At 38.9% G+C, this 26,051-nt stretch overlaps 1 protein-coding gene across 1 annotated transcript in view; it reads right to left on the reverse strand.

The window, feature by feature from the left end:
- The window catches only part of LOC126262774 (V-type proton ATPase subunit C), a 65,102-nt gene that overhangs the window by 8,084 nt on the left and 30,967 nt on the right, over positions 1-26,051 (reverse strand). Inside the window, exon 8 of the mRNA XM_049959589.1 lies at positions 3,844-3,941. Coding sequence (XP_049815546.1) covers positions 3,844-3,941 — 98 coding nt within the window. The remainder of the gene's footprint in view (positions 1-3,843; positions 3,942-26,051) is intronic.

Below are 26,051 nucleotides of genomic sequence, written 5' to 3' on the forward strand. Positions count from 1 at the left end.
TTTCATCACTTTTTTTGGAGTGATTATCACATCCACAAGAAAAACATAAATCGGGCAAGGTAGAAGAATCTTTTTACCCATTCGCCAAGTGTGCAAGTTAGATGGGTCGACAACATATTCCTGTCATGTGACGCACATGCCGTCACCAGTGTCGTAAAGAATATATCAAACGTGTTTTCCTGTGGAGGAATCGGTTGACCTATGACCTTGCGATCAAATGTTTTCTGTTCCTATTGGAGAGGCACGTCCTTTCGTCTACTAATCACACGGTTTTGCGGTGCGGTCGCAAATCACAGACATTAAACTTATTACAGTGAACAGAGACGTCAATGAATAAACAGACAGATCATAACTTTGCGAAAATAAAGAAAGGAAAATTTTCACTCGAGGGAGGACTCGAACCAAGGACCTTTCGTTCCGTAGTTGCTCACTCTAACCACGAGACCACGGCGCTCATCAGCTATCATTGTCCTTTATGTTGCCTATCTTGCACATGGACTACTCAGTTTGTATATTTTGCTTATTTTTTTATAGTTCCACACAACTTCTTCCTGTTTTCTCGATTGATCTGTGTTCAGTTTTTCAAGGCCTATCCACTGTGTCAATTTATAACTAAATCTGAGGGGGGTGCGATGGGGAGGTTCCCTTGTGAGCATGGGAGTTTTTGTCACAGCAGATATGCCATCCCTGGGTGGACAGGCAGTATGGGAGTGATTTTTTGGTGTGAAAGGGATGACAGCTCTCAAAATGCAGGTACTGTTGGAGGTTGGTGGGTTCCATGTCAACAGAGTTGTGCATGGAGCCATCAAAGAAGAGGTGGTCAACAGCTAGGAAGGTGTCACATGGATTGAGGAGAACCACATGAAGCAGATTGGGGAGAAGGTGTTGAGGTTGTGAAGGAATGAGGATAGGGTGACTTGGCCCTGAGTCCAGATCATGAAGGTGTCGTCAATGAACCTGAACCAGACTAGGAGTTTGATGTTTTGGCCAGCTAGGAAGATCTCATCTAGATGGCCCATAAAAACATTGGCATAAGAGGGTGCCATTTGGGTGCCCGTGGTTGTGCCGCAGATTTGTTTGTCTGCCTTCCCTTCAAATGAGAAGTAGTTGCAGGCTGGGATAAAGTAAGTAACCTGCAACTACTTCTCACTTGAAGGGAAGATATACAAACAAATTTGTGTCAAGCCAGGGGCACCCACATGGCACCCTCCTCTGCCCACCTTTTCATAGGCCATCTAGAGGAGATCTTCCTAGCCTCGCAAAACACCCAAACTCTGGTCTGGTTCAGGTTCATTGATGATACCTTCATAATCTGGACTCAGGGCCACGACGTCCTATCTTCTTTCCTTCCAAACCTCAACATCTTCTCTCCCTTCCGTTTCACGTGGTCCTCCTCCATCCATCTTACCACCTTCCTAGATGTTGACCTCTTCCTCTCCGATGGCTCGATGTGCACCTCTGTCCACATTAATCCCACCAACCACCAACAGTGCCTGCATTTTGAGAGCTGTCATCCCTTTCACATCAAAAAATCCCTCCCACACTGCCAGGCCACCCGGGGACAGCATATATGCTGTGACAAAAACTCCCTTGCTCAGTACACTGACGGTCTCACCAAAGCCTTCACAGACAGACACTATCCTCTAGACCTAGTCTGCCAACAGATCTCCCCATGCCATTTCCTACACATCCACAAGAACCAGCTACAAAGAAGTGGCTCCTTCATCACCCAGTACCACCCTGGACTTGAACAACTGAACCACATCCTTTACCAGGGCTTGGGTTACCTACAATCATTGCCAACCCAACCTCCACAACATCGTAATCTATCCCTATGTCATTCCCCATCCCAACTCCTTGCCACGAGGATCATATCGCTGTGGAAGACCCAGCTGCAAAACCTGCCCTACCCACTCACCCAGCACTTCCTATTCCAGTCCTGTCACAGGTTTATCCTAACGCATCAAAACCTGGGCCACCTGTGAAAGCAGCCACATCATTTACCAGCTGTGCTGCAAACATTACACAGCTTTTCATATAGGTATAACTACCAACCACCTGTCCACGAGAATGAACTGCTGCCGCCAAACTGTGGCAAAGAGCAAACTAGGCCACCCTGTAGCATAAAATGGTGAACATAACACACCTGATTTCAGTGGCTGCTTCCCTACCTGAGCCATCTGGATCCTTACCTCCTCCACCAGCTTTTCTGAACTGTGCAGATGGCAGTTATTCTTATAATGCATTCTCCACTTTCTCCACTCCTCTGTCCTATATCTCCTCCCCATTCTCATCTTCCACCCTGTTTATTTGCAGTCCTTTGCCAATGCATCTGCCCATCCTTCTTCCCCACTCCTCCTTTTTCACTCTTCACTCCCACTCCACTCCCCCCCCCCCCCCCCCTGCATCTCCCTGCCTCAGAACCTCCTGACACTGCACCTTTCAGCAGTCTGGTCCCTGCACATTCCACCAGAGAGCATTTGTCTCTCTCCCCACCTATACACTACTATCCCTTCCCCTTCCCTGCCTCCTCCAGATTGCCACTTGCATCCCATGTGATAACTGCATTCTTGCCCAAGAAGCTGGAGTTGGCACTCGTGTGTATGAGATGTGCTTGCTTGTATGTGAATGGTGTCTCTCTCTCTCTCTCTCTCTCTCTCTCTCTCTTTTACTGATGAAGGCTGTGGCCAAAAGCCTTACATAACTGTCTTTTAATTTTGCCTGTCTGCAACTTGTCGTACCTGTCTTTTCCTACAGTGTTGGTATTTCTTCCTGGTGTTTCCATTGTTTTAATTTCACCAGAAAAGTTTGGAAATTTGGATGGCATTTTTGTATGAAAATTTCAAAGAAAGAAATGTGATGGTCCAACTGACAGTTTTGCCATCACTCGTTTTCATAACAACAACAAATTCCGCATTGAATGTTGATATTAAAAAAAAAATACAACCGAAAGCAAAATAATCATACCCGTAACTTTGGTGTGTTGCAAAGATCAAACTGATCTCAGTTAGTGTTAATTTGATGTGTTGCAAATATTCAGTTGATTTCAGTTCGTGGTTTATTTCTTTGGAAAAAATGCCATCAGTGAAGCGTCAAAATTTCACCGGCTTGTGCGTAACACAAACCGGCTACGTGATCGAGTCAATGAGATTGACAAAGAGCGTAGACAGCATTTGGAGGCAAATCGAATAAGAACTATGCAATAAACAGTTTCTGTTACAGCAGCTGTGAGAAAGAACTCGCTAAGTTGTGTTGTGAAAATGTACGGTTTTGTTTTCGCTTTTTGCGGCCATTTTTAACAGAAAACAGAGAAGCTGTGTTAATGGCTAACTTTATAATCCTACCCTGTTCATAGATTAAAACCATGCAAAATACTGTCACTAAAGCTACTTTCCTCACAGATCCAGCAGCTGCAAAGTTCTCTCTCAGAACCTGTGTACTGACGATTCCAACTGATTCACCCACTCATTTTGAGTTATATTTCCAATCAAACTTCCATTTGCAATAACAATAAATAACGTCATAGAGGGGGGGGGGGGGGGGGGGGGAATGAGATGGACAGAGAAGGTGACAGAAAATGGATATATAGAAGGAGCAGGAGGATATGAGGAAGGAGGAGATGGATGGACAGAGTGTGGGATAAGAGATGTACAGGAAGCAGGGGGGAAGGCGATAGACAGAGATAGGGGGAAGAGGAGGAAGTGGATGAGGGAAGAGGGGAGGAAGAGAGGGAGGAAGAAGGAGATTAGTACATATACTAAATGCCCATGCACATTTAGCAACTGCGAAGCATTGCTGGGTTCGCTAGTCTACGTATAATTATTGTTACCAGGAAATACTCACCTTAGAACAGATTCTACAAACACTCTGAGTGCTTTAACATGTATCCACGCACAGAAACATTCACTGAAGTTGACTTTGAGCCAGCGTACTAATGGGCCCTGTAAAGAGATGTTCCTTTCAGTGTATGCTTTAAATTTAGCTCACAGTGTATTTTCCATAAATATAATTCCACCCCCTCCATGCCCCCTCCTCTCTCTCTCTCTCTCTCTCTCACACACACACACACACACACACACACACAAAGACTAATGGTGCAACTTTAACAAACAAGCCCGACGAGAACTGATTACTGTAGAAAATACATTGAGATAAAAGACACTGAGGTAGGTGCACCCAAGAAGTCTTCATACATTAGCATTCATTAATAACTAGTAATTACAACAAATTTAAGATTCAATGGATTCAGTGACAACACTTTCAGTACACACAAACACACATACATTCTCTTAGAATTATGCTTAAAAGTGTCCAAATGAAGCGGGAATATTTCAATACACTGCTACCAAAGACTGGATATTCAGCCTGTATCATTAATAGCTCAAAATGCAATGAACACTAGTGTTAAAAATATTAAACAAACCACAAAAATGCTTTAATTAAGTTAAAGCTTTTCTACATAGTCCGAAAAGGGTCTAATTACAATGAAAGCAAACTGGTACCAGCATCATGACATGAAATTCTGAAATCTGCTCCAAAATGTGTTTTGACAGCATGAAGTTTCTGAACAAGTACATCACTACAGTGATACTAGCAATATATGGTATGTCATCTGGAAATGCAAACACTGTTTGCAACTGACTACAATCTTCCACACATCTCCTGAACAAGTACATCACTACAGTAATCGGTGAGAAAAGGAAATTGACGGAGATCCGAAATGTGAAATAATTTGGGTAAAGGTCACGGTTAAAGCAGGCTCAAACATGATAAGTGGATGTCTCTATAGGTCCTCTGGCTCAGCAGCTGTTGTGGCAGAACACTCAAAGGAAAATTTGGAAAATATTTCAAGTAGATTTCCTAACCATGTTATAGTTTTGGGTGAAGATTTTAATTTACCAGATACAGACTGGGAGACTTAAATGTTCATAAGCAGGGACAAATAATCCAGTGAAATTTTTTTAAGACCTTCTGGTGACAAACAGACCCGAACTATTTGAAACAGTTAACGCACAACAGGGAATCAGCCATCATAAAGCGGTTACACCATCGGTGATTTCAGCCATAAATAGAAATATTAAAAAAAGGTAGGAAGATGTTCCTGTTTAGCAAAAGTGACAAAAAGCAGATTTTGGAGTACTTGACAGCTCAACACAAAAGTTTTATCTCAAGTACAGATAGTGTTGAGGATCAGTGGACGAAGTTCAAAACCATCGCACAATATGCATTAGATGAGTATGTGCCAAGCAAGATCGTAATAGATGGAAAAGAGCCACTGTAGTACAAGAAACGAGATAGAAAACTGCTACGGAAGCAAATGGAACTTCACAGCAAACATAAAGATAGCCAAAGCCTTGCAGACAAACAAAAATTACACGGAGCGAACTGTAGTGTGAGGAGGGCTATGCAAGAGGCGTTCAATGAATTCGAAAGTAAAGTTCTATGTACTGACTTGGCAGAAAATCCTAAGAAATTTTTGTCTTATGTCAGAGCGGTAGGTAGATCAAAACAAAATGTCCAGACACTCTGTGACCAAAATGGTACTGAAACAGAGGACAACAGACTAAAGGCCGAAATACTAATTGTCTTTTTCCAAAGCTGTTTCACAGAGGAAGACTGCACCATTGTTCCTTCTCTAGACTGTGGCACAGATGACATAGGGATAGAGAACCAATTAAAATTGCTCAAAAGAGGAAAGGCCGCTAGACCTGATGGGATACCAGTTTTATTTTACACAGAGTATGCGAAGGAATTTGCCCTCCTCCTTGCAGCGGTGTACCGTAGGTCTCTAGAAGAGCGCTGCGTTCCGAAAGATTGGAATAGGGCACAGGTCATCCCCATTTTCAAGAAGGGATGTCGAACAGATGTGCAGAACTATAGACCTATATCTCTAACGTCGATCAGTTGTAGAATTTTGGAACACGTATTATGTTCGAGTATAATGACTTTTCTGGAGACTAGAAATCTACTCTGTACAACATGGGTTTCAAAAAAGACGATCGTGTGAAACCCAGCTCGTGCTATTCGGCCACGAGACTCAGAGGGCCACAGACATTGGTTACCAGGTAGATGCCGTGTTTCTTGACTTCCGCATGGCGTTTGATACAGTTCCTCACAGTCATTTAATGAAAAAAGTAAGAGCATATGGACTATCAGACCAACTGTGTGATTGGATTGAAGAGTTCCCAGATAACAAAACACAGCATGTCATTCTCAATGGAGAGAAGTCTTCTGAAGTAAGAGCGATTTCAGTTGTGCTGCAGGGGAGTGTTGTAGGACCGTTGCTATTCACAATATATATGGTAGACAAGTGTAATGTGCTGCGAATACATAGAAAGAAAGATCCCTTATCATTTAGCTACAATATAGCATGTCAGCAACTGGAAGCAGTTAATTCCATAAATTATCTGGGAGTAGGCATTAAAAGTGATTTAAAATGGAATGACCATATAAAATTAATCATTGGTAAAGCAGATGCCAGACAGATTCATTGGATGAATCCTAAGGAAATGCAGTCTAAAAACGAAGTAGGTTACAGTACACTTGTTCGCCCACTGCTTGAACACTGCTCACCAGTGTGGGATCCGTACCAGATAGGGTGGATAGGGGGGAGGGGGAGAGAGAGAGGAGAGAGGGGGGGGGAGAGAGGGAGAGAGAGAGAGAGGGAGAGAGAGGGAGAGAGAGAGAGAGAGGGAGAGAGAGAGAGAGAGAGAGAGAGAGAGAGGGAGAGAGAGAGAGAAGATCCAACGGAGTGCAGCGTGCTTCATTACAGGATCATTTAGTAATCATGAAAGCATTACGGAGATGATAGATAAACTCCAGTGGAAGATTCTGCAAGAGAGAGACGCTCAGTAGCTCGGTACGGGCTTTTGTTGAAGTTTCAAGAAATATACCTTCACCGAGGAGTCAAGCAGTATATTGCTCCCTCCTACATACATCTCGTGAAGAGACCATGAGGATAAAATCAGAGAGATTAGAGCCCACACAGAGGCATACCGACAATCTTTCTTTCCACAAACAATACGAGACTGGAATAGAAGGGAGAACCGATAGGGGTACTCAAGATACCCTCTGCCACACCCCATCAGGTGGCTTGTGGAGTATGGATGTAGATACTAGCAATATATGGTATGTCATCTGGAAATGCAAACACCGTTTGCAACTGAATACAATCTTCCACACATCTCTTTCAAGTGTATCCTATAAATATCTTATGACCATGGCTAACACTAAAAATGAAATTTTTACCAGTACTTATTATGTTAACATAATACTCTTTTCAGTTACAGTGATTTCCCAGTCCCCCCCCCCCCCCCCATGTTCATTAAATTAGTTTGCCTCTTCGCAATATGCAATAAGAAGTAAATTTTTGTACTAATTTTTCTTTGGTTTATAATATTAGTGACAATTATGGTTTTTGTGTTTCCTTTCCAAAACTATCATTTCAATGCTTCATCATTTTCCTGACCAACAATGCAGTGTTATACCTGAACTGAATTTGCTAGGTTACTGCCTCTCAAATTGCTTGCAAAGGTACATTATAATAAAACTATAATTAAATACAAAGCTTAAGACTGCAACACATAAGACAGCAGGGCACAACTTACAAGCACTTCATTTTAACTAGTTTACTTATTACTTTCAAGCAACTCCAATACTAGCACACAGAAAGCGGAGTAAAGACGTGGGTTCTCTCTCTCATATTCTGGCACCCACATTCTCTTTTTCAATAACTTTATCATGTAATGATAATGGGTCATATCTAAGTGGGCCTTCATATGGTAGTAAATAGCAGTGATGTGTGCTGGAAACACCAATGAAATGTTGGTAGACAGTTACAACCAATTTTTGACATGGTAACATAAGGGCGATGAATATTGAAACGTGAGGAACTAAAAGGTAGACAGAATTCCATTCAAATGTTAGCCTTGTAACACTAAATGTGGCTAACAAGTTTTATATTGAATGTTATGTAGAAGTAATAGCATAGTTCATTTTGAAAAAGAAAGTAGAAATTTATCTACATTAAAGAGCATTACACTTACAACAGATTTACAGTTTAAAATTACTCATAATAACCATAAATACAATTCAAGTGTCATTGTAAATGAGTTTCATCGTATTTTGTAATGGGGTTGCATTATTTTCAAAATGAGCTGTTTGAAATATTATTTAATTGCAAGCAGTTCGAAGGTGATAAATATATTCATAACAACAACTTCATTACGGATTTACTGTTTTTTATACTATACAACAAGGAAATGTTGAGAATCTATCTCACCATCAGACAGTATACCATAAAGTGCTTTTCATCTTACAGAAAACCTGAAGGAATTTTAATACGTGGAATGATGACATACACAGTTGAGTAGCTCATAGCACGAATTTCCATGTGATTAAGAGCTTTTCACAAATTACATTTCTGGCCTTTCCTATCATAAAAGTTCACAAAAATGGTGGGTAGCTCCAACAACAGAAAAAATATTTTCTTTTCTGTCATCACAACATACCCTGAAGTCAATAAGTAAAATATAACCAAATCAAAGCCACGCAATGTTTACAACAAATAAAAATAGTTAATGCAGTTCACAGTTACGTCCAAACACACGATGTTAACATGAACTAAACAGTTTTCAGCTGGCACAGAGAGAGCACATCTGCACTACAGAAGCAGATAATATATTTCCAGCAAGCTCACGCTTCAGCATTTATGATCATTAGCAACACATTAGTCTATCAAATGGCTAACATTTGTTTGATTCAATTCTTGTTACAGCAGCCTTTAACAAAAAACAGGCTGTAAAATAGTACCTTTTGCTAGGAATGTTATTCTTGTACAGAATTTTTGTTAGCAAAACACTGTAAATCAATAAGTTTTCAAAAAAAGCCTTCTGATATCACTGCAAAAAATTTTAACTCTACAAAAAGCTCTAGTGTTTTCATGCTGTCTCAACAATTATGATATTTCTTTTAAAATTACACAAAATCTGTACTACCAATGCATAAAATATTCCAAACAAAGACAGAGAAATTTTCTAATAAAGCTGTTTCTCTATTCGCTTGACATAGCAATCATGTATAAAGCCGAAACATTATTTGTCTATTGTTAACTTGGGTCTTTAAATCTGATTTACCAAGTTCTATTTTTTAGAGACCACAATTCTGTTTTGTGTTTTCTATGCATTATATGCTAATTATGAACATATTTTTTTGTCTAGGAGGGCTATTTGTGAAAAATTTTCCAACAAAAGTTTGTACATTAATACCAGGCATGGTGTTTTCAACAGTACCAATGTAGATTTGCTGATTAACTTGAGAAGCCCTTTTCATTTAACACTGCAATAGGAACTGTAGCTATGACAGTTGGCTTATATTTAACAAGTTCTGAGAAATGAAGCTCTACTAATCAATTTCTTGTGCCTCATACCAGTATGCAGACACAGATCATTGACTGTGAGAGCTTCACCTTTTCCTTTAAAAGGCAATCCAACTTTTTCCAGCTTTTAGTGTCTCCCGTACTGGCTGAACAACAAACTTCCAGCTGCAGAAGCTCACAAGTCAGTGGCTCAATTTTTTCACCTTTAGTGACTTTGGAACTGACACTTAACAATATTTAAACTACATCAGATTTTGGATTGAAAGATAGTACATGGTGCATTTTAAAATTGAGATCTGGCCAATGAAAACAGAAGAGTAAAGGTATTGTCTTCCATTAGACAGATTTGTAGGGATTGTAATGTGATGAAATGAAATGCTGCTTAATATCCAGTTCAAAATAAATACAAAATATGTTAGAAGAATGTAGCTAAAATGGTGATCTACAGGATATCAATCATCTTCAAAAAAAGGTAGGTCCCTCCTATTGTGGGATCTGAGTGTCCTCCCCTTCCTCTGTAAATTTCCCAAACCCATCATTCTCCTCCTCCCCACCCAAGTAAGGAACTATTACTGTAGTTCTGCCAAAAGCCAGGGTAGTATTACCTATAAGTAAATGTTCCTATCAGCAATAGTGATATTTCACCTCCTGAAGGTAAATTTTGGCCAACACTTCTGTCTCATATTTTCAGTCATTCTACATTTTGTTCCCAATCACATGAAATTTCTAGTATGCATTCAACTAAGTTGTACACACTTATCACTGGTAAAACCAGTTGTTGATACATTCCAGGCCATAAATAATTCATTCACTCATACAGTGACATAGCCTGTACTGTAAATTGCAGCATGTAGCAGAACCTACGGGAATGGTATAAGAGTAATTTTATACATTAACAGGTAGAAGCAGCCACTAGAGGCCAATTCAATAAGATATACCAACAAAAAATTATGACCAGTGCTCATCTGCTTGCTCCCACAACTATGCGAATTACTGCTAAATTACTTCATATATGTGTGTTAGGAGAAATACAGCTACTTTGAAAACAGCTACTGCTACTTGTCCTGTACTACTCAACTGTTGTTTTTATCCAGTGCAACAAATAATGCTTTTGTGTAGTGATCCGTCCAATGCCAACATTAGAGTTGTGCAGTATTTACATCTCTGAGTCGAAATACTCTGATAAATTGTAGAAACAGAGGTTGATGAGACGTTCTTTTACTTTTTTGAATATCTGGTGATTTTTAAGTATCTGCCTTATGCCAGTAAGTAGCTTTTATAAGACATTTGTGTCAGAATATAAAACTCCATTCTGAGCCCTAGTTTACATGAACATTATTTTTACTTCTAACACTATGGTTGAGAATTTTACAGTTCATTCTATATACTAACACATGTTTTACTAGGTTGTTTGTGTGTTGGCATGTAGATGTTTCAATGTTTAGGTCTCTGAAGAGACTTCTGCAATTTTTTTGTTATCAACCATACACACTATTCGCACTTCTGTATGATAAATACCTTTTAGCCTTATTGTGCTCCCCGCATAAGATTATGCCACCAAATAGTGTTAAGAGAAAATAAATAGCAATCCTGTCTGCAAGTCAAAATAATGAGAAAGTTTTCTAACTATAAGCTGGCAGAACTGGGCTATTTGGTTAACCTATCCATGTGGTGGTTCCACTTTGGTTCATTATCCATATGGATGTGAAAGACATACTGTTTGCTGTGAACAAGCTGCAAGCCTATTCCATTATTCTCATAGGTATGCCTGGTATGGATGTGTCTGGGCAATTTACAGTACCATTATACTGGTCTCATCAGCAGACCACAATTTTTTATGAGTACTCTATGTCCCAGGTAAATCATTTGTGAAGATAAAGAACAGGAGTGAGCCATGCACCAAACCATGCAGGATACCATATCAAATATTTCCCCATTCTGAATGTAGTCTTATTCCTATCCTACCGTTCATTAATGTGATTTTCTTATTTTCAAGAAATGACTTCATCACTCACACAAGGGGAATGCCTTTAATGCCATACCATTTTAGTTTCTGTTGCACAGTTTTATAATCTATACCATGAAAGGCCTTGGCAAGACCACAGAAAATGCCAACAGCATTCTCGGTTGGTTACAGCAGAAGTGATTTTGTGAGGTCATAGGTGTCTTTCTCAGTAGGGAAGTGTTTATGGAAAAGACAAACTGTGTTTACGTTGAAAGATTATTCTCAAGAATGTGGCTCAGTAGTCTGTTGTAAGCTAAATTCTCAAATATTTTTGAGAACACAAAAAAGAGGTACATGGATCTACAATGAGAGATCACTCATTTATCTCCATTTTTATAAATGAGTGTTATTACCACATACTTCAGCCTTTCACAAACTGTACCTTGATTCATTTACTTATTACATAGATATCTAATGATTTTTGTGATCTCTGTAGCAGATGATTTGGCAAAACTGATGTCTGGTGGCACACGAGGAACCCTTCAAGCGCGAGGTCGCAAAAGGCCAATGAATTTTACAGAATTTGATGCCCCACATATTGTCTACAATGAAACTACAATATTGGCTTCTAATGGCAGCAGTGGGCATCACTGGAGATATCCAATGGTGAGCACAGCAAGAGGCTATGGAGTGTAGTTGAACTGGTTAGTCAACAAGAAACTCACAACAGTGCTGGTGGTGCTAATACAAAGTGCAACAATCAACAATGCGGCCATTACATTACATCTACAGCAGTTGTTGAAGTTGACGTTTCATCAGAAAGGAACTCAAGGAATTTTGCAAAGTGAGAAAGAAATGGTAGATGGAATATTAGCACTTCTGCAAGATTAGTCACTGGAATGTGTGGTGTCATGGACGTTCAACTGTGTGGACAATGTGCACAGGGAGTACAATCAAGATGGTACATGCATAACATGTGAAAGTATTGAAACAGATGTCGAGCCATGTAGTTTATCATTCTTGTCCAGCAGGGAGCCACAAATCCTGTCTTCAGTGACATGTAGTAAAGGAAAATTGTTTTCCAAGGAGCAAGTATTAAACATAATTACATATATGGAAGATCACCCGCAGCATAGTTTAAAAAAATATCAGCATAGTTAAAAAAAAAGTACAGACTTCAAGTAAGTCTACAGCAATATGACTGTAGTGCATAAGAAAAACTATGGCTATTCAAAGGAGAACAAGGCACACTTGTTACATAAACAGGCATTTGCACATTTCAAGGATGCTCGATACAATTTACAGGAAGTGCATAATAGTGAGTTTCTATGTTAAGCACATCAAATTGTGCATGATATAGACTACAGTGATTTCAAGGGAAGCAGTGGATGACAGCATGATTTCAAACAGTGCTACAGAATTGGAAGACATACGATAATTTCAAAGAAAGTGTCAACTTAATGGTGCAAAGCAAACTGCAGAATCAGCCCAAAAATTTGAAGGTGAGAAACAAACTTATCCCATCATTCAGTAAGGAATTTGTTTCCAACTGAGACCAATCAGGATCTGAAGAGGAAATGCACATGAAAGGAACCCTGGAAATTAGAGGTATCACAAGATTTGCATCACGATCCAGTAACATCAATGCCTTAATGAATTCGTATACAATTATGCTGACTGTTAATCTGGATGGTAAATTGGCTGGAAAGTTATTTATTGTGCTGTGACAAGTTGGAGGTGCTGCTCCTGCTCCTGCTCCTGCTCCTCCTCCTCCTCCCCCCTTTGTGATTCTTTCTTGTGTGTGTGACCTTGCAAGGGCAGTAGGGAATATTTACAAGAGATCTACAACTATGGTATGAGCACTGCTTTTGGCCAGTAGTTGATCAAAATAACTTCATTTTCCTTGATTCCTGGTCTGCATATAAAAATCATACTCCTTTAGAGAGAATTACCCCTCCTGGAAAGTGCATGAAATTCTAAGTCGTACCACCTGAAACCAGTGGACAAATTCAGCCTCTGGATGTTTATTATTTCTGTACCTATAAAACCTATTATCACACTATCTGCACAATAAGCTCCACAACAGACTAGTTTGCATTCAGTTGCATGCCATCAGTTCTCATCCCCCCTTACATTCTGTGCATATTCTTTAAGAGTGGATACTTAGCTGAACCTCCTGCACAATTTATAATTCCCAAGGAGTTTGCTTTCGATCTTGATGGTGCGAACCTTTGTGATCATTGTGGCATGCCATTATTCATTCAGTGTTCATGATGCTAGTTAATGGTTTGTTTTGAACATTTCTTGAATGTCAGTGATGTCCATTTTGTGAAGTGTAATACAAACATGTCACAGAAGGTTGATCTCTGCACACTCATTTTCTGTCAGCCTCCTGATGCACATGGTGAGTCATCAGCAGTTAATATTTTAAATGATCACTACTAAAGACTGAACTTGCAACATCACACTCAAAGGGTTCCTCGTAAGAAAGTCTACAGTATCTGCTTTCATTGCTCCATTTTTCTCCCTGTGTTTTCTATTACTGTTAAAAAAGAATTCATTGAATTTAGTAATCAAAGACTGGAATTTAATATAATCTTCATTTTTGCTGCTGTTGTCAGGGAGTCGAATATAATTTGCCTTACCAAGTTAATTCATTTTATACCCAATAATAGTCCAAATTGTCTTTGCTTTGTTATTGGAAAAGGATTCCGTGTGTTTTAAAGAACATGATCACAGGCATATCCTGTGAGAGTCAGGGGAGACTAGATGCTCTCAACTATTAGGGAGAAACAAAATCATCATCTTCACAAACTGAACTCTCATCTTATTCATGTTTCAATTCAGTGACTGTCTGAAGAAAGAAAGCCAGAATGTGTAATGGATACTCACTAGCAGCAAGTGATTCAGAGATATCTGCCATGACACTGTAGGCTTAAAATAAACTGTGTTCTTTTAAAAAAAATTTCAGAACAGTAGGCCTATCTTTGTTCAAAATCATTCTATTACTTTAATGTACAGTTACATGATAAACAGGTTATTTTGAGAATTTTCGGATGCTTACAAAATTATATTTTTGTATGTTACTGGTACAAGTGTTTTGGATGCGTAATTTATTTCATAGTGAATCAGCATCTGTGGTTTACAGTTCAACCATAGAATATATCACCCATGAATCTCATTGTGTATCAATGCAAATAAATGTACATTTTCGAGAATTTTCAAAAGCTACCACTGTCCTTTGCATATCTATGAGCAATCTGTAGCAAATCAGCATTTGTGATTTAGCTCCTGTAGCAGATTTTCTAACTAACATATTGTGCTACACCTAGCTTTCCCTTGAATAGGAGTAGCCCTATATATTATCTGCATTTATCGTAAAGTAACCCTTTCTTCAAGTTTGCTAACAACTATAATTAACATCAAAACATTTTAGGAAACGATTAATTTTTACCACAGGTTTTTGTGTTGCCTTAATAGAAATCTCATTTTTGTGTATCTTGTTCAGTTCTTATGGAGAATTAGCAACTTTTTAGCTCAAAATCTTAAAAGATAATCAGTGGGCTTAAAGTTATTTGTTTACTGCCTTGTAATACACTGAACCAGCCAAAATGCAGGCCCACTGTGAACGTTCTTCTCCAACATGGGATGAGTTGGTTGACATTCATAAGCAGCTGGAAATTGCCCTGACTACAGTCAAACGAGTGGCAGCTGCTGCGAATCAGTGTGTTGCAAGAGCTCCCAAAAGTCATGTGCCTATACCAGAGGTACCTCAAGTACTATACTCTCCTGTGGATCTTGTCTCCTATGCAGAAAGTACATGATCTGTCATTACCTGTCCATTTGACTGTGAGTGGTGTGTCAATGGTACAGCATCCTGTACGGGGTGGATGGGGACCAGGGAGAACTCAAGGTGCTCTACCAATCCCCCAAACCAACAAGTCTGAAGTGCTGCCCTTCACTGAAACTGAGCCAGTGGGACTCACTTCATCTGTTTTGCAGAAACCTGTTTTGTCTGGTGTCAGGAAGAGGCAAACACAAAAGAGTACGGGTCTACTAATTGTCAGCATTTCTTAGGGAAATGGCAGCAAGGGACAGAAAAGGACACCAGGTGCACTCTGTGTGTATGCCTGGGGGGTCTCATTCAACAAGGTGAACAGGCTAGTCCGACAGCCACTGAGTGAAAAGGATGCAACAAACTGCAAATTTTGGGCACACTGGAACGAATGATGCCTGTCGTCTGGGCTCCGAGGTCATTCTTGGATCATTCCAGCAACTGGCAGAGGAGGTTGAGAAGACCAGCCTTGTGCATGGAGTTTCACAAGGCCCACAATTTGCACCATTATCCCCAGAACTGATCATGGCCCTTTGGTTCTGGGTCGAGTGGAACAACTGAATAAGAAACTTTGAAGGTTCTGTGACAAGCCAGGCTGTGACTTCCTGGACTTGCACCATATGATTGGCTGTGACTTCCTGGACTTGCACCATATGATTGGCTGTGACTTCCTGGACTTGCACCATATGATTGGCTGCGACTTCTTGGACTTGCACCATAGGGTTGTGCACTGTAGGGCCCCCCTAAATAGGTCAGGCGTGCATTACACAACAGACTGCTACTCAGGTAGCTGACTGTGTGTGGGTTGCACACAAGGGTTTTTTAGATTAGGCAACTCTCCATCCAATCCAGATAACAATAACTGTAGGAAAATCTAAAGTATCAGTGTCTGGTCGAAAGAAATGCCTCCCACAGGTGAGAGTATTAAAATCCTAACGGTAAACTGCCAAAGCACTCGCAACAAAGCGTCGGAGTTTTAAGCACTTATGAAATGCAGTGAATCTCACATAACACTAGGTAGAGAAAGCTGGTTGAAACCTGAAATTGATATCAGTGACATTTTAGGGGAAAATTTAAGTTTATATTGAAAGGCTAGGCAAATGGGAAATGGAGGTGGTGTATTTGTTGCAGTAGACAAAAAACTCAAATCTCCCCCACAGTAGAAACTGAAGCTGAATGTAAGACTGTTTGGCAACAATTAGTATCAGGGGTGGGCACATAACAATAATTGGATCCTTCTATTACCCATCAGACTTGTCTCCTGATGTAACTGAAAACTACATAGAAAACCTCAGTTAACTTGTATGTAAGTTTCCCAGTCATACTGTAATCATTGTGGAGACTTTAATCATCCAACAGTTAATTGGGAAAATTAGAGTTATGTTAGTGGCAATCGTGATAAGATATCCTGTGAAACTTTACTAAATGACTTCTCTGAAAACTACCTAGAACAATAGTTTGGAACCCCACTCATGATGGAAATACATTGGATCTAATGGAAACAAATAGATCTGACCTATTTGAGGATGTCCACATCGAAACTGGTGTCGGTGACCATGACGTGGTTGCGGCAACAATGATTACCAAAATACTAATGATAACTAAAACAAAAAGAAAGGTATATGTGTTCAGTAAACTAGATAAAAAAATCACTAGTGTCATATCTCAATGAGGAACTTGGAAGTTTCAGCACAGGGCGCAAGCATTAGATGAACTCTGGCAAAATAGCTGATCATGCGCTGGATAGATACGTACCCAGTAGAACAATTCATATCGGGAGGTAAGCTCCGTGGTGTATAGTCACTGTAAAGAAACTTCTGAAGAAACAGAGATTACTGCATGATAAGTGTACAACAAAGGGTAGGGCTATAGATAGAGAGATGCTGAAAGAAACATGTTTGGCTGTCAAGAGAGCAATGTGTGATGCCTTCGATGACTACCATAGCATAATATTGTCAAGTGATCTTTCACAGAACCCAAAGAAATTCTGCTCATATGTAAAGAGGCTGTTAGTGGCACCAAAGTCAGTTTCCAATCCCTAGTGAATGAGACAGGAATTGAAACTGATGGCAGCAAAGCAAAAGCAGAAATGCTTAACTCCGTCTTCAAATGTTCCTTTAAAAAGGAAAACCCAGGAGAATTGTCCATTTTTATTGCTCATACCACTCAGAAGATTAATGAAATAAGCATTAGTGTCAGTGGTGTTGAAAACAGCTGAAATCATTAAAATTGAACAAAGCTTCAGGGCCCAATGGAATTTCTGCCAGATTCCATACAGAATTTGTGGCTGAGTTAGTCCCTCTTCTGACTATAATCTATTGCAGATCCATCGAACAAAAAGCCGTACCCAGTTCTTGGAAAAAGACATAGGCCACATTTGTATACAAGAAGAGTACAATCACACTTTTCTCATAGGACATACTGAAAGCTTTGGGTCAAGGTAGATACAGTATTTCTTGATTTCCGAAAAGCTTTTGACACAGCACCACACCTACACTTATCATCAGAAGTATGATCATATAGGGTATCAAGAGAAATTTGTAACTGGACCGAGGACCTTTTGGTATGGAGGACAAGCATGTTATCATGGATGAAAAGTCATCGTCACATGAAGAAGTAACTTCAGGTGTGACCCAGGGAAGTGTGTTGGAACACTTCCTTTTCATGTTGTATATTAATGACCTTGCAGATGACATTAATAGTAAAATCAGGCTTTTTGTAGATGATGCTATTATCTATAATGAAATACTATCTGAAAGAAGCTCAGATCTTGATAAGATTTCAACATGTTGCGCAGATTGGCAACTTGCTTTAAACATTCAGAAATTTAAAATTTTGCACTTCACAAAACGAAAAAATGTAGTATCCTGTAACTATAATATCAATGAGTCACTGTTCGAATTGGCCAGCTCATACAAAATACCTGGCTGTAACACTTTGCAGGGATATGAAATGGAACAATCACATAGATTCAGTAGAGTGTGAAGCACATGGTGGACCTTGGTTTATTGGTAGGATACTGAGGAAGTGCAATCACTCTACAAAAGAGTGCTTACAAATCACTCATGAGACCCAGCCTAGAATATTACTCAAGTGTGTGGGACCTCTACCAGATAAGACTAACAGGGGATATTGAACATATACAGGGAAGGACAGCACAAATGGTCACAGGTTTGTTTAATCCATGGGAAAGTGTCAAAGAATTACTGAAAGAACTGAAATGGCAGACTCTTGAAGACAAATGTAAACTATCCTGAAAAAGTCTATTAAAAAAGTTTCAAGAACTGGCTTTAAATGATGACTCTAGGAATACACTACAACACCCTACGAATCGCTCAGATAGGGATTGTGAGGATAAGATTAGAATAACTGCTGCATGCATGGAGGCATTCAAACAATCATTCTTCCCACGCTCCATATGCGAATGGAACAGGAAGAAACCCTAATAACTGGTACAATGGGATGTACTCTCTGCCATGGACCTCACGGTGGTTTGCAGAGTATAGATGTAGATGCAGACACCTTAATCCTGTTCCACAAATTGGCATCTACATCTACATACATACTCCACAAGCCACGTATGATGCATGGTGGAGGATATCCTGTACCACAACTAGTCGTTTTCTTTCCTGTTGCCTTCACAGACAGTGCAATGGAAAACTGACTGTCTATATGCCTCCATATGAGCACTAATTCCTTGTATCTTATCTTCGTGGTCCCTGCATGAAATGTATGTTGGCAGCAGCAGGATCATTGTGCATTCAGCTTCAAATGCCAGTTCTCTAAATTTTCTCAATAGTGTTTCTCGTCGCCTTCCCTTCAGCGATTGCCATTTCAGTAGGGTGAGCAACCGCAGTAGTATTCTTCTAAATGAATGTCCTCTTCCCTCCAGGGACTCCCATTTTAGCTCCCGAAGCATATTCGCAACACTTGCATGCTGATCGAACCTACTGGTAACAAATCTAGCAGCTCGTCTCTGAATTGTTTTGATGTCTTCTTCCAATCCAACCTGGTGCAGTCCCAAACACTCTAGCAGAAGTCAAAAAAAGGTTGCAATTGCATCCTATATGTGGTCTCTCTTACAGATGAACTACCCTTTCCTAAAATTCTAACAAAAAACTTCCCTAGCACAATTCTCAAACACTTGTTCCATTTCATATTGCTTCACAGTGTTATGCCCAGATGTTTAAATGACATGATTGTGTCAAGCAGGAACTGCTAATGCTATATCCAAACATTACAGGTTTGTTTTTCCTTCTCATCTGCATTAACTTACATTTTTAAGAGCCAGCTGCCATTCATCTACATCTACATTGATACTCCACAAGCCACTGTATAGTGTGTGTCAGAGTGAACCCTGTACCACTACTTATCATTTCCTTTCCAGTTCCATTCGCAAAAGGAGCGAGAGAAAAATGACTGTCTATACGCCTTGGTGTGAACCCTAATTTCTCATATCTTATCTTCGTGCTCCTTACGCCCAACATATGTTGGCGGCAGTAGAATCACTTGACAGTCAGCTTCAAATGCCACTTTTCTAAATTTTATAAATAGTGTTTCTTGAAAAGTAAATCGTCTTCCCTAAGCATCTACATAACACTATGTGTTGGCTGGTGAAAAATCTAGCAGCCTGCTTCTGAATTGCTTCAATGTCTTCCTTCCAACCTGGTACGGATCCCAAACACTCAATCAATACTTAAGAATAGGTTGCACCAGCATCCTATATGCGGGTTACTTTACAAGTGAACCACTCTTTCCTAAAATTCTCCCAATAAAACAAAGTCGGCCATTCGCCTTCCCTACCACAGTTCTCACATATTCATTTCACCTCATACTGCTTTGCAATTTTACACTCAGATATTTCAAGAACTTGACTGTGTCAAACAGGACACTACTAATTCAGCATCTGAATGTTACAGGTTTGATCTTCCTACTCATCTGCATTAACTTACATCTTTCCACATTTAGGGCTAGCTGCCAATCACCATACCAACTGGAAATTTTGTCCATGTCATCTTGTGTCCTCCTCAACACCTTACTGTACATCACAGCATCATCAGCAAACAATTTCAGATTGCTGCTCACCCTGTGTGGCAAATCATTTATGTATATATAGAACAGGAACAGTCCTATCACACTTCCCTTGGGCACTCCTGACGATACTCTTGTCTCTAATGAACACTCGCCATTGAGGACAACATACAGGGTTCTATTATTTAAGAAGTCTTTGAGCCACTCACATGTGTCTGAACTTATTTCATATGCTCGTACCTCTAGTAACAGCCTGCCCCATCTGCCTGTTCATGCATAGTTCACAGCATATCATGTGAGAAAAGGGCAAACTGATTTTCGCATGAGAGATACTTGCTAAGACCATGGTGATTCATGGACATAAGCTTCTCAGTTTCAAGAAGGTTTATTATGTTTGAACTGAGAATATGTTAAAGGATTCTGCAGCAAACAGCAGTTAGGGATAATTGGTATGTAATTTTTGTGGGTCTGTTCTTGTACATTTCTTAATTACCGGGGTCACCTACGCCTTTTTCCAGTCGCTTGGAACTTTGTGCTGGGTGAGAAATTCACAACACATGCAAGCTAGGTAAGGAACCAATGCCATAGAGTACTCTTTGTAAAATCGAACTGAGATTCCGTCTGGACCCGGTGATTTATTTACTTTCAAATCTTTAAATTGTTTCTCTATGCCAGAGGTGCTTATTACTATGTTTTCCATACAGGAGTATGTCTGATGATCAAATGATGGTATGTTTGTATGAATCACGGTTATTCTCCCTAAAATTGGAAATGCCAGGTGGACTTGTGTTCTAAGAGCTTCCAGTAACATTGTAACTTCAATTCACAATGTTTTTTTCTTGTCTTAACAGCCAATGTCAAAAATAACTACAAAAGTGTATACAATTATTCATATGTATCCAAAGATTACATGACCCCAAATTAATATGTACAAATCTAACAGAAATAACAATCACTCAATTACATTTACTGTCGGTATTAATATAGGAGCATTTGTATGTTTGGTGTTTATTAATCACAGTTGCACAATAGTTTCATAAGAAACTGTGCTTCGTCTTCTTTAAGGCTCCCCCTTCCAGTAAACTGATGTTAGTTCTGAAACAGTGATCTGCACAATCTTCTTACTTTTATTGACACACTATCAAAAAAATTTAATATATTACTGATGAGACTTAAACCTAAGAAGCTTCACACTGTGGCTTTGTCATATAACAACTGAATAATACTACATCACTGTTTTATTTAATTTATTAGTTTTGGTCATGTATCAGATAAGGTACTATATTCTAAGTTGTTTTACAATTTCTATTCCCTTGTATAATCGAACTTCCTGTAATTTAATTTTATTATTTTTTACTTTTTCACCACTGATTACCTATGCCTGTGAATACAGTGTCAGTTTACTCTTTCAGTACAGTTACAGTGGAAGGATTATACAATGAAGCTTGTGCGTGCTGACTAAGTAACATACACTTCTGCGTGATGTGACAGTTTTAGTAATAAGAGCATGCTGAATGTATCATAAGACCTGATACAGGGCAGGTAAGTACACCTGAAAGACACCACTGAAAAAAGAACAGTCACATCAGTAAAAGAAAGAGCACAACCTAATCAAAGGAGTTCCCTGGAATGATAACTTTGATCATCTTTTCATTTGTTAACTTGAGCATTAACAAAAAGCATAGGGTGTCATGCTGCATCCATGCTAACATTGAATGATGAGTCGAAATCAACAGCAAACAATGATTAAAGCCACTATTACCAATATCCAGTGAAACTAATGAGGGGCAATGTTTCTCTACACACAGATTCAGCAAACAGATTTTCTGTACAGCCTTAAACTACGATCACATCTGTCACTCTGGAACAGTAAAAAGTGTACAAAGTTGAGAAATCACTTAGATGTTGATTCATGAAAAGGGGGCACTGTTCCTAACGACACATTCATTAGTACAGCACCTACATCCTGCACAATTACAATGCCATTTGTTCATGAAGCTCAAGGAAATGAATTGCAATTTGTGATACTTATGCAAAAATAAACTTGTGCAGAAATAAATTTTAACTGAAGAGCATGAATATTCCTTTTCATAAAATATATTCCTAAAAAATCAATTTGACTTCAGTGCATCATACATGACGAACATATTTAATAATTTTTTATGTATTATAATATACACAGAATGTACTTTCTTTACAGAAAACTTTTATGTTGCACCACAGATGTACAACAAATAATACCCAACATCACATCTTTCACTTACAGTTCATCAATCCATGTTCCTCTTTACTTTTCATTTGCTGAAACAAGTTCACACATTTTGCCTTGTACATTGTTCCTCAATACTGAACACTACCTACGTGTATTTGGGCCTAACAAGGAACATTTGAGAAATAAATAATTAGCTTCTGTATGTGTGTGTGTGTGTGTGTGTGTGTGTGTGTGTGTGTGTGTGTGTGTGTGTGTGAGCAGCTCAGTGGTAAAATGCCAACCTATGGCTGCAAAATTCTTAGATTCGACCCCTGTTAGTCCTAGGAATTTTATCTGTCATTTTTCATGTGTTTCAGTTCTGGCAATGTTCGTTAATGTGAAAAGCACCGAGTTGCAAGATAGTTTGGAATCAATCTTTAGTTCCCTTTATAACATCTGGGTAAGTCAGTTCAGAAGCAGCCAAGGGCACACCAATGGCTGTAGGACCATGACTAACTTAAAACACTGTGGTGTTCAAACCAACTTTTGGGTTGATAACAGTTCCAACCTTTTTTTTATGAGGATCTTAACTGTGATTGCTGCATTTACCTGTCTTACAATGTAAACAAGGATAACCATGCTAGGAAATAGGTTCACTGTTGCATTTTTACATAAGATTACAAAATTCCTTTAGTTATGGAAATATATTCTCTTGTTTTCTATGCACTGCATTTGCTCATTCATTTATATTATAATAAAATACACATAACATAACAGAGGTGTGTGAAAAAAGTTGACAGCCATGGGAACCAGGATGGCTCCCTCCTTATACCAACCATTTATTGGGTCATTTCAAGGGGGCCTCCCAGGAATCCTAGAACTTTCAGACTCTTGTGTAGTTTCAATACATTAACAGTATTACATTTAATTATCCAAGATTTGTAGTGATAACTACAATTTTGTAACTGAGAAGACATCCTGTTACACAATAACAAATTCTTTCTCTGAAAACTACTTAAAACAGATAATTAGACAACAAACTCATGGCTGAAATATATTAGATTTAATGGCAACAAATCGATCTGCTGTCTTTGGGTGTGTCCTGGGATCAGTTATTGTAATGCAGTTGTAGCAACAATGATTACCAATTATTTTCTGTTTACTTCAGTCCACAGTACTGCAGTATTTTAGAAATGACCATTTTCTGTCTGGAATGTTACTACACTTATTTGACCACAATCACAATTTCAGCCTATCATGTCATTATGATGTGTCAACTGAAACAACATAAATCGCTTAAGGATGAGTTAAATCTCAAGACAACATTCTGGTCTCAAAAATTATAAAAACAACGTTCTTGTTTTTAAAAATTATACCTCTTCTTACCTCACCATGACATGGGTTAATGCACAATCATTCCTTTTAACTGTTACACATATTAAGACAGGAGTCTTTGTCATTTATATACACTATAGGTATTACCTTAGGTAGCAGCACCAGCACATTTATACAACATTAGTTGTCAAATGTCACAGCTGGTGGACGCACAGTGAAAAATGAAGAGTGCAGATGACAGGAACTTGATGAGAATTATTACAGTAAGTAATGGGTGTATAATATTGCAAGTGAATTCAACCTTAAAGATCATCATCAGCATCATATGCTGTAGAACATTACAAGATAACAAGGTATTTCGAACAGAACAACCTCTTCCATCTCAGAAAATATGAATTCCAAAAACACTGGTCACGCTAAACCCAATTTACAATCTTTTCACATGTATCCTGAATGTCATGAAGCCAGGCAAAAAGATGGATGCAGTATTTCTTGACTTTCAAAAAGCACTTGACTCAGTACCAGACCAAAGTTTATTAACAAACGTATGATTGTATGGGGATATCAAACAAAGTTTGTGATTCTATTGAGGATGTTTAGGTAGACAGGATGCACTATGTTATTTTGGATGGGAAGTCATTGACAGATGTAGAAGTAACTTGAGCTACGCCCCAGGGAAATGAGTATTTTTCAAAATTTGATAAATGCAAAAAAGGAAATTTTCAGGAAACACATTTTTTATATATCATACTGAAAAGCTAATTATATAAATGACATATTTTAATGTTTACACAGCTTCTGTAGGCACCATTTCAATTGTCTGTTTGAATTTTCTAAAATTTTCATTGCTTATTTCTGAATAGTAAGACAAAGTTTACAAGTTTTTCCAGAGATCGATAAATGCAAAGATGGAAGTTAAAAGTCTTTTTGATGTACATTTTCAAGTTAATTTTTCTCCATTTTTTATCTTTAACATTAATTACAGAGGAAGCTACTTTATTGTTCATTTTGCAAAGAAATACAATAATGTACAACTTCCACTTTAGTATCACACTTTTCCTTAAATGTATGATGAAAAGAAGTGCAACTTGTGACTGCTTTCAAAAACTTTTGTTTTAATAGTCACTCCCCTAGCAGGCAATGCCTGCTCTTGCTACACTCTGCACTGTGACTGTAGAGTGTGGAACCCATAACAAACTGCAATAGCAGAGAATACTGTATGTATACAAAGAAGGGCAGCACAAAGGGTTACAAGTTTGTTTGAATCAAGGGAGAGCACAAAAATGCTGGAAGGAAACTGAACAGGCAGATACTATCTCACAAGGGCCTATTTTAAAAGTTTAAAAAAATCAATATTAAGTGAGGAGTCTTGAAATATGCTGCAGCCTCCTACATATCACTCCCATACGGACTGTGAAGACAAGATTGGATCGTCTGTAGTGGGCACTGAAGCATTTACACTGTCATTCCTTCCATACCAGAAAGGAACAGGAAGAAACCCTAACATGTGATACAAGGGAAAGTGCCCTCTGCCAGCACTTTATATTGACTTGCAGGGTATGGATGTAGATGCAAATTTTTCATCAGGCCTCCATAGTGAGATTAACTGTTGGAATTCTGTGGTCTCTTGCCTCCTTTTCACAGTTAAATTTCACATGGCTCTCTTCTAAATCTGATGCCATTTTCCTGGATGTTGGATTCAACATCACTGAAGGCCAGTTCTACACTTCTGAATCTGTGTGTCAAGCCAACAAATGAAACTCAGTAGTTACACTTTCACAGTTGTCATATCAATCATAGTAAACATTTCTGCTTGAATGCTGTGTCCTCCCATGATTGTTAGTTTGTAGCCTATCCGTCTTCACTGCCCTTAACTATGACAATAGCTTACATCAAAGTTCACTTGGCACTGCTGATTTCTCTCAGTTGTACACCTCTCATTACCCAGTATTAACCTGTTCAAAAATGCATTAACCAGCTTCTTTGGTTATGGCTGTAATTTTCAGAAATCATAATCTGAAATAATGTCCATCCCACACACGAACAAAAAATCTCCATAATATCCTGGTAAAATGCCAGTTTGTGTGACTACTCCCACCGAAAGACTAGCCAATGCATTCTCCTATCACTACCAACATCCTACACCAGCCCCATTACCAGAGAGACCATAAACACCACTTGAGAAACTACTACTGTCTTGTACCAATTATGTGCAATCCCTGCCATGTCTCTTGTGCTGTTATGATAACCACCAAGTTTCCAAGAAGGATATGTTGAAAAAGAGTGTACTACTTTACTAGCTTCACGCAGTATCCCATTACAGAGCATGCTCTGCAAA

Source organism: Schistocerca nitens, chromosome 6 (genome assembly GCF_023898315.1).
Source record: "Schistocerca nitens isolate TAMUIC-IGC-003100 chromosome 6, iqSchNite1.1, whole genome shotgun sequence".
Lineage (NCBI taxonomy): Eukaryota > Metazoa > Arthropoda > Insecta > Orthoptera > Acrididae > Schistocerca > Schistocerca nitens.